General features: G+C 41.5%; 1 protein-coding gene across 2 annotated transcripts; it reads right to left on the bottom strand.

Moving 5' to 3' along the window:
* Positions 1 to 301: 301 nt before the first annotated feature.
* scai (suppressor of cancer cell invasion) lies at positions 302 to 18,533 on the bottom strand. Of its 2 annotated transcripts, XM_037485141.2 has the most exons (18): positions 18,242 to 18,533; positions 17,523 to 17,583; positions 17,108 to 17,232; positions 14,346 to 14,441; positions 13,979 to 14,065; positions 12,265 to 12,363; positions 11,498 to 11,594; positions 10,860 to 10,958; positions 10,530 to 10,682; positions 9,677 to 9,778; positions 8,406 to 8,507; positions 8,177 to 8,255; positions 7,829 to 7,928; positions 7,595 to 7,676; positions 7,285 to 7,357; positions 6,791 to 6,964; positions 4,623 to 4,723; positions 302 to 4,180 (listed from the first exon to the last, which is right to left on the bottom strand). In XM_037485141.2, the coding sequence occupies exons 3-18, from the start codon at positions 17,212 to 17,214 to the stop codon at positions 4,034 to 4,036; spliced, it is 1,698 nt and encodes a 565-aa protein (XP_037341038.1). In that variant the 5' UTR covers positions 17,215 to 17,232; positions 17,523 to 17,583; positions 18,242 to 18,533; the 3' UTR covers positions 302 to 4,033. The 2 variants fall into 2 exon arrangements, with proteins under 2 accessions (XP_037341038.1, XP_037341037.1); XM_037485140.2 differs by lacking the exon at positions 17,523 to 17,583 and having other exon boundaries at positions 18,242 to 18,532.
* Positions 18,534 to 18,610: the final 77 nt, after the last annotated feature.

Here is an 18,610-nt window from a genome sequence, read left to right as displayed (position 1 = left end):
GTCATTTAGCTTAGGGGCGCAGTATCTCTACGAGGCCACTGGAGGGCAGTGAATCGTCCCCAGACCCACCGTTAAATTATGTTCTTTCGACTGATTTGTTTCCAATTAGAATTGTATTTGGCCAACGAAACAGTTCACCTTAAGTTGTTAGTTAGTTGAAGTTTTGAAATCATCATTAGTGTTAAAAATGCAAGTTAATGATGCACTCTTCATCGTATGTAGTTGTATTGGTACATGGCAATCTCAATGTAAAATATGCATGTCCCTCCCAGTCCCACAATGAAGACACCATCCGTTGTTTTATGAAGCCACACTTGTCTTTTTCTTTATTGGCTCAATCTGGCAACACAGAAAAAACAACAAAAGAAACACCATCTGATACAATAATTGATCTCAATCACTGTTAAGATGGAAAAGCAAGAGCACATCAGTCTTTGGCACTTTCTATTCTAAACAAACATGCTGCCCACAATGAAAAATTATCTGTGCACTCTTTTTTTTTAAACTTGATGTTTTGAAAATACATTTGACACAGACTGAAAATCAAAACAAGCAGGTCACAAGTGTTGCAATAAAGGAAGGCTTCACCCATCTTTTGGACATGTTTTAGAGTATAAAAAGGTAGAAATGACTCCTGCATATCTGGGGAGAAAACAGGATTGATCAGTCGGCAGTTATTGAGTCGTGTTCCCAAGAGGTGTCAACATGCTTCTCCATGGATGTGGCTCTATTATATTGAGCAGTGGATTTTGTGCTTGTGGCATGTCAAAAACATTTATTCATTAGATCTTGTGCTGGTAGAATGTAATACTGATGATGTCTCACACCCCTAAGACGGTCTTGAAATCCTCCGTTATTTTCTCCAATTTTCACTGCTTCTTCACTGTAGCAGAAATCAAACAAAAGGCTGCTCTGTAGGGATTATATTTTGTGAAGCAGAGATTTTCTGACAGTACACTTTGTTGCAGCTGGTCAAAACAACTGATTAAACTTGACATTATCTATGTTTATCTTAGCCTGTACTAGTCAGCATGGGAATAAGTAAAGGCAAAACACCCCAATGTGGGTCAAGTGAAGGAGAAGTAGGAATAATTTGAAACCCCAATTCTCAAAACCAAAAACAGAGCTTCAAACCAGAGAGAAACTTGTATGCAGTAAGGCTGAGTCAGTTTCCCTACAACAAGGACGTAGTACCCAGCAGCAGGTTGTAAACTCCTTTGAGCGCATGTGGGCTTTTAACCGGATTGTTAGTGTGCATTTTACAATCTCATGAGTATGAACTCTGCATGATCTACATTAGATCTTCACCTGCAATGCACAGAACATCTGTCGCGTGGTCCACACAGGTATGTCATTAATCTCCTTTGCACAGATTCATAGTATATTTACAAAAGGAGGCTGTTTTATACAAGTCAATATCTTGTTAATCTCTCAGTGGTCGGAGTTATCTAGTCAGCAAAAGTTAGTGTCTCATTTACATTTGTTGTTGCGGTAAATATCCGTTTGCACAACTTCATCACACAAATGACACCTTTTAAACAACTTGTGTGAACTACAAATCAAGACAACTTTTTTTTAAAAGGATTCCTCAGCTTCCAGGACTCTGACAAGCCGCGCTGATACACCGTCCAAATAACGCCATTTCCTCTTCCAGACTCCACCTACACCGCCGCACCATGTGCTGCTCTCACACACACACACACACACACACACACACACACACACACACACACACACACACACACACACACACACACACACACACACACACACACACACACACACACACACACACACACACACACACACACACACGCGCTGAAGTCATTCCTACAGCAAACACACCCAACAAGCTAAAAGTTCTTTAGTTTGTTTTGTTTGAATTTGATCAGTGTCACTGAAACATTGCTTCCCTTCTTCTAACCAAGCATATCAAACGCTAGTGTGAAGTAAAATCTAATCAAATCCGACAGCAGCGTCTTACAGCACCACTGGCTAGCAGGCATACGTGTACATGTGATATGAACATGGGATTGCTGCTTATCAAACAGTTTTTGGAAATCAGCAAATATGTTTGACACATTTCAAGTTGAGGCTGTTAAAAACAGTGACAGCTGATGACCAGTTCCTTTAAGAACATGTTCGAAATCACCAACTCCTCCGAGTAAAAAAGAAGGTCACCAGTGTGAAGGGCTGGCATGAGGAACGCTCACATGGAAGGGTTATTCTCACAGCACGACGACTAGATCAGAACAATATTAAACTTTAGAAAATGCAAGCCTACAATATCTTAATCATCATAACACAAGGGAACGTGGAGGTGGCTATTACAATGACAGGTGAAGAAAGGGTAGAAATGGCTCACTTTACCAAACAAAACAGCGGTACTCGGCCTGTGCAAGTCCTTGGAAAGTTGGAATGACACTTCAAAAAAATGACCAGAGAATAAAGTGGCCTCATTAACGGCTCTTCTTCAGAGGAACAGTGTGTAACATTAAGTACCGGCAGTGAGCCTCCTAACTATGTACCAGAATAATGATGTTCATGTTCACATCTGCACAGGGAGCAGGTCCTCCCCTCACAGTCCACCAAGGTTCTACAGAAGCCCACAGAGGACAAGCCAGAAGGTGACTTCACCACCAAATCCTACACACTGCTCCTTTAAATTTAACTTCTTATTTCATCACACATTTTATAGACTAAATACCCAACAAACATTTGTGCCAAAACATGGCTCCACATCATCTGTACACAAACGCTAACAATGTCAATAAAAACAACCAACACAAAGACAAAATTCAAAAATTGAATTAAATCAATTCAAAAATCTTCCAACCAGCTGTTTGGCTACTTCCTACATCATTAAAGAGACAGTCAGCTGCTTTTAGTACCTGCATCCTTTCAATGGCCTCCGTGATTATTTAGATCCTTCAGCTACTAGCGGGCTACTACGCCATCTTTGTGGGTCAGAAATGGATATTTGAATAGAATAGAATTAGTGAGGAGGTCATACCCCAATTCTGCGGCATGAACTGGCTTTAATATAAACCTTTAATAAAACCCCAAACATTGAACATTGATCGCCTCAGAAGAGCAGCTTTAAGCATCACTGCATTGATGGATGCATGCGAGTGTGCACACCTGGCTGCCTCCCTTCATCTCCTCTGTCCATTTGCTGACAAACATCTACATGTAAGGGCCCATGCAACACATGCACTGGCTCCATTTACTAGCCAACCATTTGAAATCTATGAGCCTTTCAAAGACTCAGAGCTGGATAAAAAAAAACTACATGGATACATTTCTTGCCCTTTTGCATGCAAATACAGCACAGTGATATGGCAAAGCAAGAAGGATCACTTTAAAAACGCTCAGGGCTGAATAACGGACGGTAGAAGCTATTAGATGGATTGCTGGTTTGTGATGAGGACTTGGAACAATCAACAGAACATGACCTCATGCACCTGAACCTGCTACGAGTCAAGCTTTTATACAGCTTTTTTTTATACAGCCAGTAACTGTACAACGTTACTGGCAAACCCCAGTAGTATCAGCTTCTAAGCCAGCAGATACATATTGTTCCCATGTAGTGATGCAGCAAAGGCTTTTGTTTAGCATCCTGCTTTGCCTTCATACACAGAGATACAGTCACGACTGGAAGATACTTCATCAATTCTCTAGATTTTAGGCTATAACAACCTTTCCTCTAATTAACAAAAATAAATCATATTTTTTTGCCACACAAAAGCAATAATTCTGTGAGGAGGACTATAGCTAGAGGCTGCAGTTTCTGACCTCACACCAGGATGTGGACTGGAGGACTCGCTTTACTCTTAGGTCAGACATGATGCAGATTATATTTTAATGTTGCCCAACATTTGCTTCCACATGTTCAGTAAAATGTGTGACATGAGCCTTTATGTTCTGAATAAGTTATTTCATTACCTGAAAAAAAAGAAGGGAAAGGAAAAGGATGAGGGCCCAGGCAGCTGAGTCTGTATGTACACATGCCATTTAGCCCTGAGCAGCAATGCTAGTATGCGTCCAGTAAATCATCCCAGAATAGACTCTGCACATCCAGCATCGTTGCCAGCTCCAAAATTTGCTTCTGTAGAAGGCTGTTCTCCACGGTGTCCTGCTTTGGGAGCTCAGGGTACGACTCTGGGAAGCTCTGGGACTCCTGCAGACACAAAGCAAGTGTTCTCTGTCATCACACGCTGCCAAACTGTTCAGGGTTTCACTGTGGACGGAGGCCAGTGCTTAATTATGCGGCCTGGGGTCCGCTAGGCAAAAAATTAGAGCACATATCCACTTCAGTGTTTGTCCTATCGTCCCAGTGGGATGGTGGTCAGCCGACCAGCTTGCAGGTGTGTTACCAGTAGCAGCTCCATTGATGTGGTGCAGTGGACTGTAATCTCCCTCAATAGATGCTCTGAAGGGTGCATCAAGTATATTGTGTGTTGGCATCTTTACAAGTGGGACACGCTTTGTGTGTAATGTGCCCGATGAGGCGTGAATGCACATTCAAGAGAACAAGCCTGTGTACTTGGCTCAGATGGTATATTTCTGTCATTGAAATGAACAAAGCAACTTTTCAGGAAACTGTAGCAGCAGGGACTTACCCGGAAGACTTTATGCAGTCTCAGTGCAGCTGAGCAGAACACAAAGCGGATCAGCAGCTGCCGGAGGAACTCGTCCCCAAAGAATTGCAAAAAGGCTTGATCTGAAAAAGCACAACATTTTAGTGGGTTTTTTCTTTTTCTCCATCGCCTGCATCTTCCATCCAAGGACTTTCCAATGGAACACAACAAGATACTAACCCGAAAAAAGCTCTCGCTGTCACATACATTACACTCTCCTAAGCTGTCACAATCTCAGATTTGCCACCGAAGCATTTTTAAATTGCAACAGCTCTAGAGACCCGAGAGATATTGGTTCCCACATTATGAAAGCTGACAATACAATCATGAAAACTACATTAACTTTTAGTGTTATTAGATGCTACTCAATTGTATCTGTTGATCAGACAATACCAGCCAGCTAAGTTTCTTCCCCTTTGAAGGTTTTCTTTCCATTTCTGGGGTAGCTTTTCCTGTGCCCATGGGAGGGTTTCAGGACAGAGGATGTTGCACTTGTACAGAGTGTAACTATATTTGACTCCCCCGTCACTACTGTGGACTCCTTCCGTTTCCTGAGATCCATCATCACCCAGGACCTCAAGTGGGAGCTAAATATCAGCCGACCCCTCCCACCCTGGACATGAACTGTTTGTGCCCCTTCCATCCGGCAGGAGGCTGAGGTCCATCAGGACTAAGACCTCCCGCCACACTAACAGTTTCTACCCTTCTACCCATCAACAGAGCCCTGGTCCCCCAGAGTGACTCTCACTCTCTACATGTACATTCACTTTGTCACTTTGTTTAGCTGGTGCACTTTATCTTTATTTTTATTTCTAATTTTTTATCTTATCTCTTCTTACTTAATAACCCATAGCTTTAGCTACCAACCTATAGCATATATTTTAGTATACTTTTATAGAAGAAACCCACTCTCAACCCTTCTGAAGAAAACATCAGGACCTTGGTGTGTCAGGCTCTGCTCTCTCTTCTCTCATGCTACCTTGATGGCCGCATCTATCGGGTAACTTGGAGAGGATCAAGGTCGGAGTCCTCAGGGCTCCGCCCTGGGTCCCCTCCTCTTCTCAATCTACACCAACTCCCTTGGCTCCGTCATTCGATCGCATGGTTTCTCCACCCACAGCTATACCGACGACACTCAACTAATTCTCTCCTTGCCTGACTCGGACACTCAGGTGGCGGCACGGATCTCTACATGTCTGACTGTGGATGTCGGCTCATCACCTGAAGATCAACCCCGATAAGACCAAACTACTTTTCTTCCCTGGAAAAAACTCTCCCACTCAGGACCTGACTGTTAACTTCGGCGACTCCGTGTTAATGCCCACTCTGACTGCTAGGAACCTCAGTGTGACACTCGACTCCCAACTCTCCCTGACTGCCAACATCACAGCGACAACACGATCCTGTAGATACACGCTCTACAACATCAGGAGAATACGACCCCTTCTCACTCAGAAGGCAGCGCAGGTACTGATTCAGGCTCTTGTCATCTCCCGCCTTGACTACTGTAACTCTCTCCTGGCAGGTCTCCCTGCTACCGCCATACGACCACTGCAGCTCATCCAGAACGCAGCAGCTCGACTGGTCTTCAACCTTCCGAAATACTCCCACACCACTTCTCCGCTCTCTTCACTGGTTACCAGTGGCTGCCCGCATCCACTTCAAAACATTGGTAGTCACGTACCATGCTGTGAATGGATCGGGTCCAGTCTACATCCAGGACATGGTGAAACCCTACATCCCAACCCACACACTCTGCTCTGCATCAAGCTGCTTGTTCCTCCCTCACTGAGAGAAAAGCACTCGGCGAGATCGCGACTCTTTGCTGTCCTGGCTCCCAGATGGTGGAACGAGCTCTCTGATGACATCAGGACCGCAGAGAGCCTCTACATCTTCCGTCCAAAACTCAAAGACACACCTCTTTAGACTCTACCTTTACTAAAACACTAACAAACTGTAGCACTTAAATTGTACTTATAATGGCACTTATCTATAACATGTTTTGAAACTGCTTATTTGATGAAAATTGTACTTTCTTGTTACCTGTTCTTCTGAGTTTGTATCTCTATGTGGAAATGCACTTATTGTAAGTCGCTTTGGATAAAAGCGTCAGCTAAATGACATGTAATGTAATGTAATAGATGTGTTACCTATAGTCCGTGACTGAGTAATCATCTGCCCAATGTCCCGGTAGACTTTAATGAGAAACTCTTGAGCCCTTTCCCACAGGCCTCGCTGCACGCTGTTTAATCCGCACACAGAGGAGAAAGCCAAGAGGGGACTGTAGAGGAACAGAGTGAAGAGACTCCCTCGCTGGGACTGATCTGATGTTAGAAGGTTAGAAGAGATAACAGCTGAGAACAACAACAATAGGCAGCAGGAGAACATCATAAAATTCATACAAATTAGACATTTTAAAACCTAAATAAAAAATGTTTTTAGTGTCACTGATAAAAACTGATTTAAAAATCAGTATATATTCAAATTGATGTAAAACTTCCAGCTAATAGATAAGTGGAGCCTTTAGTTAAAGCATAGGCGTGTTGATATTTCATAAAGTTATTGTCAATGAATCCTGTAAGCTGACCTGAACCAACCAATGCAGTGTTGCTCTAGACTAACACAAACACGCACACACACACACCTTGAACACTCTTGGGATATACTGCAGGGGATAGGAGGCACACCAGAGGCTGCCCAAACAGATTTGTGAAATGCTAAGGACAGAAAAAGTCATATTAGTGAGAAGAATATACAGTACATTCACAGAGTGATCATATCATAAACACATCAAGTGTCACATGTCAGAAAACATCAAAAGGGCATTTTGATGCTTTGGCGGATGTACACAGGGAGTAGGGTGGCCGTAGTCGCTGCCCACAGGCTCTCTGCCCCTCACAGGGGGACAACTTCTCTAAAGATGGGATTTTCAGGTAACTGAAATATTGACATACCTTGTAGGCTGCGCTGTTTGAAGAATCTACAATGACAAAGAGTGGCTTCCGGGTGAAAGGGAATAAATCCCCTGGGTGAAGGCTGCAAGATGAAGGACAAGTACGTCAGGAGGTTTATGTCCAACAAGCCTCCAGTGAGCTGAACACATGGTTAGAGATTCTAAGCTTGTCACACACACACACACACACACACACACACACACACACACACACGTTAGTCGAATGAATAATCACCAGTGCATTTCTTTCTGGGCCTGATTCCTCTTCTGTACAGTCTCTCCGTTCACCACGTCTCGATTTGTATTCGTGAGAACTCCTCCAAAATCGTATGGTCCTGCAGGAAATAGTCAAAGATTAAGCTCAATTGGTTCAACTTAGACAGAGGTGATTTATTGTGACATATAGATCATACTTCTACTACTGTTTTCGGGTTATTTCCTGGCTACTTTAATCATTTGACAGCACTACTTTTTTTACTTGATTCAACTGGTAGGCTCAGGGGCTGAAGACAATCAATACTTTCACATAAAAAGTCTATATGATATCAAGAAGAAAATGTGGGGTCTGACATTAAGATTTTACCTTCATAATCTGAATTGCCAGAAGGGAAGACTCCCGTCGCTGACAGGTAAACAAGCAGAACGCTGTTGGCAGGCAACTCCTAAGAAGAAAAAAAAGATGCTTACTTTAAGTTCAAGGGAGAAGTGGGAATCATGGGTAAGGGGTGCGGAGAAGCTCTAACAAAATATGCCAGTAATTTGGATTGTGTGTAATAAGAATATCTTACTTGAAAACCAAGTTTAAAACTGACCTTAAAAGAGGCAGACAAGAAGGTAAAAAGCTGGCTGAATGTGGGTTTGTACAGCAAATACTTGTGGGGGTTCTCTCTTTTAGCCGGCTTCTCATTGGGTTCCTGTGGGAAATGAAAGCATTACTGTTTGTATTTCATAAATACAAACACACACATATAAACAGTGCCGTGAAAAGTATTTGCCCCCTTCCTGGTTTCCTATTTGTCACACTTAAATGCAAATCTAACATTAGACAAAGATAACCTGAGTAAAAAAAAACTGCAGTTTTAAAATAATTTTATTTATTATTCAAACCTACCTGGCCTTATGTAAAAAAAAAAAAATTATTGGGGGGAAAAAAATGATACCCATCCCTACAAATAACGCTGCAAATCGATGAAATTGATAAAAAATCAATTATTAAAAGTGTTGGCAACAAATTTCATTATCAATTTGTTATGTTGCGTGATTATTACGTCGCTCACTGAGTTGCAGAGATGCATGTGGAGCAAAAATAAAAAGAGTTGAGGCGACGTAGAGGAAAGTGCAGACAGCAGCGCGTCTGTTCGAGATAAGTCGTCCAAGGTGTGCGAGCATTTCACATTGAATAAACTAAAAAGGTATGTGTTGGCAAAATTTGCAAGGTAACGTAACATGGCACGGGAGCACCATGTTGTCCCTTTTTTATGTGAGGGATGTAAGGAACCTCCAGCAGCTGATCTGCTGCTGCTGTTTACTCGTTATCCAACTGATCAAGCCAGCGTTAGCTCAATAACATCAGTAAAGCAGTTAGCAAGGCTAAAGGCACGTTTTTATTTACTCACGCTGCTAACTAAGAAGCATAGATGTGGTCTATAAATTTACTTAACTTGCACCACAATGATGGTAATAATTTAAAGAACAAGCTTCAAGTGAACATGGGGGTGAGTTTGTGAGTGTGTGTGTCTAGAGAACAAGTTCTGACATTAAAACAAATTAATTTTCTGATTTGTATTTTTCTTCATTTTTTATAAATTATTATTATGTTCAAAGAGTAACCTGTACTATTTTTGAATTTGGAGTTCGGTTTTAGAATAAAGGATTGGAAATTAAAGATTTTTTTATTCGATTCATTGATTAATCATAAAAAATAATTATTAGACCTATTTAGCGATTATCAAATACACAATACACAACACAATACACTACATTTCAATTCACCATTGAATTTTGCGTTTCTGCGATTAATCTCATATATTCTCGCTCGATTAAAAGTTGAATCACAAGTACGGCATCTTCAAACATGACTCACCAGCGTTCCCTGCTTGGACGGCTGCATTGCCAGGTTTACTGGTTCCCTCTCCAAAGCTTGAAGCATGCGGAACATATCGATGGTTAACTCACTGAACTTCACCTGAAAAAGGAACAGACCTGACCTTAGCATCCAGAGACTTGTGCAGAACTTGTCATTTAGGCATGATGTTTTTACAGTTGCCCCAGAGCTCAGTTTTTGAAGAGCACAGAAGATTTCTCGCAGGTGGACAACATGGCACAAAGGCAAATCTGAGCTGCCATAATAAGAACCGTGCAAAGATTATGAAGAAAAATCATCTGTATATCTGTTTCAGAGATTTTAGGTTTTTGGTCAGCACAAAAGGGCACTTAAACTACTAGTAGCACCTCCCAGAGCTTGTGTTCCACTGCAGCATTCTGAGAGAGTAAATAAATAAGAGACATACAGGAGCAGCAAAATAACAGCTGACTGTGTTCTAGGGAAACAAGGAATAAACCTTTAAAGCTAGCAAGGTGCTACATTTATTAGTCAAGTTAAACTGTCAGGTTTGTATCGCCTAATGCCCTGAATACCGGCTCACTGTCCATATCCTTTACTTCCACAGCCTCCTCAATCACTTCAGGAGGCAATCAAACAAGATCCATGTGGAAATAGAAACTTCATCAATGGAAGAATACAAAAAAGTAAATTGTGACGCAAACTAAATGTACGGTGTGTGTGTGAAGTCAAGTGTTGTTAGGCAGACACTTACTGGGGCAAAATGAAATAGGAGGAAGTGGTGTGACATGGAGCAGTGTTCCACATAGGCCTACAGCCTTGGGGAGGGGGTCTCTGCATTGTCGAAGTGTGAATAGAATTAGTGGGTTAAAACCTGGTTGTTACAGTTGCCGATGATTAGTGCATCTGCAAGGACGAGCTGCCCAACCACCATGCCTTGTTCTAGTGGAGGCACGCTTCCCTCCTGCAGACGATTGCTGGTGACAACAACAGAATTGTTGTCATTCAGAACCACCACGGGATCTGCCTGTTTCACAGAGAGAGACAAACCACAGTGAGCCACAGGTGATGCAATGACACACCTGCCAAGTGTATCATACATCAAGGACTCAGTGAACGATCCAATCACACACATTTGCAACTACCATTACAGACAATGATATAGAGGACATTGGAAGTGTGCTACATATTAAGGCTTAGTTACCTCTACAAAAGCTGCCACTTCCTGGAGAACCAGGTTCCATTCCAGTTGGTCCTCTGTGTTGAATCGCTGTGTGTAATCTTCGATTTCCTCAGATAACTCCTACATGTAGCAAACAGACACGATGTTCCATATAGATCCATGCACATTTCAAAATACACTCTTTTCAATTGTCTTCCATCCACTTATCAGAGAGCTGACATGCTGGATCATAATTAGGCATTGGAGGCAATGGGCAATGGGACACAGTGCATCTCTTCTCTGTTCCTCAACAGCCTGTTGTGCTAGCAGCTGTAATGGTACCGACCACGGCAGTCAGCGTGCACCTCCAATTCGAGTATGGTGGGATATGAAAATCCCAGCATACTCAATAAAGAGCCAGAACTGTGCTCTTGGTAACGGTCAATGGACCCTGAAACAGCTAAAACTTCACAAATAACTTTTATGGTCAATTTAAATGAATTTAACAAATGAGGCATAGGTGGCAAAAGGATCACTGTCACATTGGTGCATGTCAATCCCAATCTCACTTCCCAAAATCCACCCTGAAAGGAGGCTATATTGCTAAATGATGTGCACAGTGTCATGCTCCTCAGAAAACCAAGAGATCACTGCATACATACAAATACAAAATACCATACCTTCACCAAAACTTTCACTAGGTCCATCTTGTTCAGCAGTAAACAGACGACTATGTAGCGAGCGTAATAACGAAGCTTCTTCACCACTAATTCTGGCCTGGTAAGAGATGAGAGAAAACAATAAGAACGTATAGGAACAATAGGAAAAGTACATGGAAAGCCTTGTTGATTATGGTTTAGATGTCAGGATCACTGCCCAGCAAATCAACTCAACTTAGTTTGCTTGCTTCGGTCTGTGGTTGACAAATGTAAAGAATAAGAATGATGTTCAAGTTTTTTATATTACATCTTACATTATATAATCAACAAATCCCAAACCAACAACAAATGTATCTACTAACTACAACGTATTGTGTTTTTACATTACGTCATTTAGTTGATGCTTTAATCAAAGCAACTTACAAAAAGTGCAATAAGTGTTTGTATCAAAGCTTCATAGAACGTCTCTCTGTGCCATACAGCTCCACTTTTATCCACTACAATACATCCAAGCCAGAGCTGAGCTTTGGTGTCAGATACTTGTCAAATCTGGATTAATCCACTGCCGAAAATAGCCCCAACTAATGCAATATGTCCTACTGTTACACACTGAAGACCGGCACAAGAACCTGCTGTTAAATGGAGAGATTTGGATTAAGAAAAGAGATATTATATATAAAAAGCAGAAAGAAAATCCTAAGAGAGTGGATGTCATCGGAATGCATTATATACCAAGCAAAGACATCCATTTCATGAAATTGCAAGTCAAAATCATTTATGGAAGTTACCTGTCCTCTTTGTTGACCTGAAAGTAGTAGGAGCGCTGACGGATGGCTGAGTAGAAGGAAAAGGCCTCATTCAGGTAACTTGTTTCTGAGGTCCGAAGGCTGTGAGTCGGGGCGAGAAAGCAGAGGGTTGTTCTCCAAAGTGGAGCCATTTCACTATTACACTATTCATGAAGCCTTCAGCTGCACATCCATGAGCAGAAGCAGTAGGTGTGAATGGCCTGGCCTGCTGCTCTACGCACTCTGCTGGCCCACAAAGGCTGCTTGTGCTAAAGCTCACAGAACTACGATTTCAACACTTCATACATTTATTTCCAACTGTTTCAATGAATATCAATGAATCCGATGTAACGCCACATTGCACATTTTTAATTGGCCTGCATCAAAGTCTCAAATTACAATGGACTATTTCCACTGTATTGCACTTCTTAGTTGAACACAGTTGTGAAAACTGTCAGCATAATTCGGGCAAAAGGGCTTTACCACAGAGAATATAAAGCGTTCCTCTCTAATGTCGATGCTGCATACGGGACCTACTCTACATTCTGAGGTGCGCTGGCTCAAATGCAGCACTGCTGCAGCGGGTTTATTCCCTGAGATCAAATATTGACACGTTTTTGAAAGAAAAGGATAGACCTCTCCATGAGATCACTGACCCTTCATGGTTGGCAGGCCTGCCGTTTTTAGTTGATCACATCTCTCATGAAAGAATTCAGTCAGCGCGTCCAAGAAAACAGTGGGATTTCCTTCACAATGAGAGGAAATCACACTGTTTTCATTGGATGCAGAAGAAGTGAAGGAGAGTCTGCAATAAGAACTGATTGAAACTAAGTGTGATGATTCTCTTAAGAATTAGCATTAGCTTCTCTTCCTTCCTGACTTCTACTGAAGTTTGGAAAAGGTTTCCTCTGATGAGACGCTACACAAAACGATTGATGATTCTGTTGGGCTCAACATCTGTGAGCAGACGTTTTCTGTGTTAATGCTGAACAACAGCTGGCCGACAGCATCTCTGTGACGTCCTTCGCATCTTAAACATACTGCTGACCTGCCCGCTGTCCTTCCGACCAGCATCACTGCTCCCACTGAGCACAACATTCTCCTGTTACAGGGGAGTTCAAAATGTACAGTTTGCATTTATCAATAAGATCAATTACTTAATAAATTCACTCAATCAAAGTTGATGTCAAGTTCTGTAGAAATGTTAATGTTAAGTTAATGTGTTAACAATCCCAACAATTTAGTTGAGTAATGAGCTTGAAATATCCACATCCCCTATTTCCCTTCCTGTGTCTCCCTTCATACAGGACAATGAAGGGGGATCAGCACCCTTAGAACTAATCTGAGGCTCACTGAGAGAATGACCTGCCAACCTTTTACAAAAAAATAAATAAATGAAAATCTACTGTTGGAGAGCTGTGATGTAGTCTTTTTTTCTTCAAACATGTTCATATATCAAACAAAATTTACCTGCATTTTTCCAATATTGTGCATTAGATGTAAGGCAGTATACTACACATCTTATGAGTGGCCCAGTCCTTTGTAGATTTTTCACAATGTGGCCCTCAGGGGAAAAAAAGTTTGGATACCCCTGCCCTACACTGAACTTTTTTAATTATATGTAAACCACGGTGATAGACGATTGGAGAATAAATCATGAAACCTTATTGAAATATTGTATTCGGATAATCAATTACAGATATACAGTTTGACTTACTAGTAGTGGTAGTAAAGCTGTCCAATTTTGGATGCAACTTCCCCAATCTGCCATCTCCTCAAGCCATAGCGACTGTCCAGGACCTGCCTGTCAGTAAACCAAACATACGATACTGAAATCACTCACACGGAACATCTGGCAAAGGCATTGTGACCGTCATGTGCATGTTAATCAAATAAGAGACTTATACTATGTCACAATGTGAATACAGCAAACACTACTCCTAACAAGTGTAACCAGTCTGCTGTTGTTTGGAAACCTGCGTGTGATGTTTGAAGCCATTGTGATGAATCATAACATAACATACATGAAACACGGCACCCTCCTCCCACCAAATCGAACCGGGAAAACAAGAGATGGAAGTAACCTGTGCTGCTGCTGGAATTTCCAAAGCTTGGTGTAGACGTCAAAAGTGCGTCCAAAGTAGGACTGCCACTGCTTGTGTCCATACTGAGGCAGGTCTCTGCAGCAAAGAACACACACACACAACCTTTCATACATTGTAGCGCACCCAGGATACACACTTTAAGGTCTAAGTCAAAAGTTATGCAGACATCAAAATTCTATCATCTTTGTGTCAACATTTTATTTTACACTTATCCGTAGACCTTTTTATGATAAATAGATTTTTGTTGGCAGGTTGGCAGAGCGTAAGATGGGTCTCAAATAGTTTCTTTTGTCTCACCAAACAGTTGACAGTTTCATCAAAGAGCAGTAGATCCTTACATTAAAAAGCTGGGACGTGTAAATGTTTAGAATATTAAACTAAATTGTTCCTAAATGGTAACTTTATGTTATACTGATTATGGGTCTGTGCTATTATTATTGACCTGAATTAAAGATCTGAACATATTCCAAACAGACCCCTAAGGGGAAGATCTTTATTGGCAAATGTGAACCCTATTTAAGGCAATAAAACTGCGTGCCAAAAGGAAGCTCTATTTAATCCATTTGGTCCATCAGTCCAGTTGAAGAACCGAGCCCTTTTCTCTCTCCATCAGACCGGTCCTGCTTGGCTCATTACCAAAGGACCGGTTCACTGACTCCAGATGGCCAACCTGCTGGTTGGCTCGCTACACCTATGTGTTACATTCTGTGTCAATTTTTCCCCCCAACGACAACGTTAAATGTTTTTTTTAAACAAAATAACATTTAACCTCTGTTAAAAATAATAAATATACTTATTTGGGATTCCTATATATGCAAGACAGGCTGTAGTCTAGAGTGTTTCTTGCTTTTTTTAAAACCAAAATGAACAGAAAACATAAATCAGACTCATTCAATAGTATTTGTATTTCTTTGTAGTTTGTCGTGTTTAGCAGTATGTGAAGCAATGTCAAACAGCTTGAGCATTGTGCAGAGCGCTGTCTTTGCATCCGAGTCACAGCTTTCAGTTGTCTCTCTGTTAATGAGCTCATTACGTCATGCTTTGTAAAAGCAAAGAACACATTTAAACATAGAACCTTCAACTACAGTCTAAACTATTTGTATTTTACCCAAATAGAGGATTGGCTGTTAACCAAAATATGGCAGTAACTTATGGGGAGAGGAGAAACATCTCTCACCGACTGCACTCATTCTAACTTAACAGTTAACTACCGTTAGCTAGCTAGCGAGCCTTCGTAGCTAACGTTAGTTAAATAGCTAATCAGAGCTAGCTAACGTTAGCTAGCTAGAAAAACATCTGTCCTTCTGGCTTTCAGTATTCAGGGAAAGGCAACATCCCTGAAGATGTTTCACTAGAACTCAGAAGTAGAAGAGACCTCCTCCAGACTCAATCCCCAACTGATGAACATGGGAAATCATTTGATTATTATTAGGGCCGGGACTTTAGCGTGTTAATTAAGATTAATTAATTACAATGTGAATTAAGATTAATTAATTACACAAAAAATAACACATTAAACATTTTTTACGCATTTTTACACTTATTTTTTGCACCGCGGAACGTTTCTCACTGGATGAGTTTCGGCGGACCGATTATACTGGAGCACCAACTAGCGTTCATGACTTCAGACAACAACAAACCACAGTGAACATGAACGAAGAAGCTGACAAGACCGTGTCGGTTGGCCTCGTGAATGGGAAATTTTATTATAAAAAACAAACGGATGGAAGCGTCGATAAGAGCATGTTTGTGTGCAAGCTGTGCAACAAGGAATTTGCATCGAGCCTCAAGCATCACCTCAACGCAAAACAATTAGCAGCTAGCGTGGACGTTAGCCTGACTCCGAGTACAAGGACCCACACCCAACCCACACTGCACCAGATGACTGGTTTAAGGACCAGGGTAACTAAGTCCACGTCTGAAAAAATAACCAATGTTCTGAATGTACTTGAAAGTATTGGTCTACTTAAAAAAAACATAGTTTACAGAAAGTCTACTTACCTATAGGCTACCTGAATTTCTAAAAGTACTATATTTCTAAATATGCTATTGCTACACTTGTCTGCTGGAATTGGTTGAAAAAAAATAAAAATCCATAAAAATGTGAAAAAAATTACTTCTCACTGTTCTCAGGTCAAATATTTATGCAATTAAAATGCAATTAATTTCGATTAATTAATTACAGAGCCTCTAATTAATTAGATAAATATTTCTAATCGAGTCCCGGCCCTAATTATTATTATTATATCATTGTTCTGTAGGTCAGACTAAACAAAACCTCATGCTTTTACACATAGTAGAAGAATACCAACGCTTTTATTAACTGGAGGGTGAAACCAGTTTGGGTCGTGGCATTTTGGTTTGAAGTATAGGCTATATATACACAGAAATGTAAAAATAATACTAATACTAATAATTTCATTGGGTTTTCACTGTTGTACTTTGTCTGTGCAAAAAAGGGGTGCTTATGTAATGTACACTATAAGTATAAGACATTAAATACAGTTTTCCAAATGTAAATTGAAAATTACTATACATATTGTGATAATGTAATAAATAATGTAGATCAATATATATATATATATATATAAACATTTGGCCAGATGCTTGAGCCAATACTTCCTGTATTGAATACATATCAAACCTGTGCATTGCCTCCGTTTCCTGCAACTAGACACTGTGTGTCAATGCTTGATTACAAACATGCAGCAGACGGGACAACACAAGAAGTTCAAACCTACCGGAGTCCATTGAAGAGTTGTTTGGACTTGTCCAGCAGATAGCAGAAATCTGTGACAGTCTTCCTCTCGCCTAATGGAATATCATCCTCAGTCTCAGCTCCAGTCATGACACCGACTTTTCACACCTGATTACAAGTAGAAACAAATAAATACTGTATTGACTAAGCAGTGATCCCACATTAAAAAAATACTGCTTTGTTATAAATGGTTAGAAATATTGGAACCAGGGTTACACTAGACTAACCAGCATAGTCCACTTGTATATATTAATGTGTCGACTCAGAGGAAATACATGTTTAAACTACTACCTCCCAGACAGACGCTGCTGGAAGCAGATATCTGAGTGTCTAACTGGCGCCCTACATAAATAGTAATAGAAATAAGATAGTATAGAGGAAATGTGTCACATGGTCACCTTTTTAGGTTGACTTGGGATGTCCCAGATTTCACTCACAGTGGCTGCAACCTCCAATTAGCTAAGATGGAAGTGCAATCAGGTCACAGCATCTCAGTTAGGTCACAATATTACGCTATTGCAGAGTATCATCAGAAACAATTAATTTATTGTGCCATAGAAATAAATGACAATAAGAGTAGTCAGAGACAGAGTGCAGAGTGAATCCTGCAGGTACCTCCATGTGTTTTCAGTTCTTTGGTTCATAACAGACCAATGGTCCTGAAATGTTCCGTGCAGGATCTTTTACATGCAGCAGCTCTCATTGAGCTTTAGATAAAGGTCTGTGTAGCGTGACCATCACCCGATGAGGGGAAGGTTAAATGAATACATTAGGGTTTAACAATCATGGGGACAAATTTAGGAGAAAATCCGCTGGTGGTTTCACAATAGTATTGTGAAACAATAGATAGAATGGGTACTGCAATGTAAACTAGAGTAGACAGTGATGCAGCTGGGCAACATGGGTCTGATCGAGCCGATCATTCACCGTTAGCTACTCATCACACATCGGGCCGTTCTCCATTCAGCCTGCAGAAGGCTGAATGGTGCCTTAGCGCCTTAATGAAGCACGCTCCTTTGTGGATAACACAGTAACTGGAAGCAGCTCATACACTGCACGTACGTAGCGGCATGGAGCACCGTTACCTCCGCGTGTGCCATTCTACGTCCCTCCTTACCTCGCCAGCCGGCTAGCGGGGACGAGCAGGCGGACGTTTCCACAGGGACGCGCCTCACAAATCTGTGCGAAAGCCACGACGAGCTCCGTGGGTGAAACGCGCCTCTCTTGACATGTCCCCCTGGGACCGGGACCTCGCCGCGTGGACCGGACAGCTGTCGGCTGAAGCCTGAACGAGACTCTGGATGAGAGGACTCTCTCCGGTGGCAGATGAGGAGGCAGGAGGAGGCAAGAGGAGGCAGGGCGAGGACAGCGGCTGGCACCTCTTTTCCACAACTGGCTAGCTACTTCCGGGTCAACAATTCCAAAATAAAAGCGTCCCATCTTCAAACAATTATAACCCAGTTGTATCAGTAAAATATGACAATGG

The sequence above is a fragment of the Pungitius pungitius genome, chromosome 18 (genome assembly GCF_949316345.1).
Source record: "Pungitius pungitius chromosome 18, fPunPun2.1, whole genome shotgun sequence".
NCBI lineage: Eukaryota > Metazoa > Chordata > Actinopteri > Perciformes > Gasterosteidae > Pungitius > Pungitius pungitius.
The sequence above is the reverse complement of the archived record's forward strand: the minus strand, read 5'-3'. Positions and strand labels throughout refer to the sequence as shown.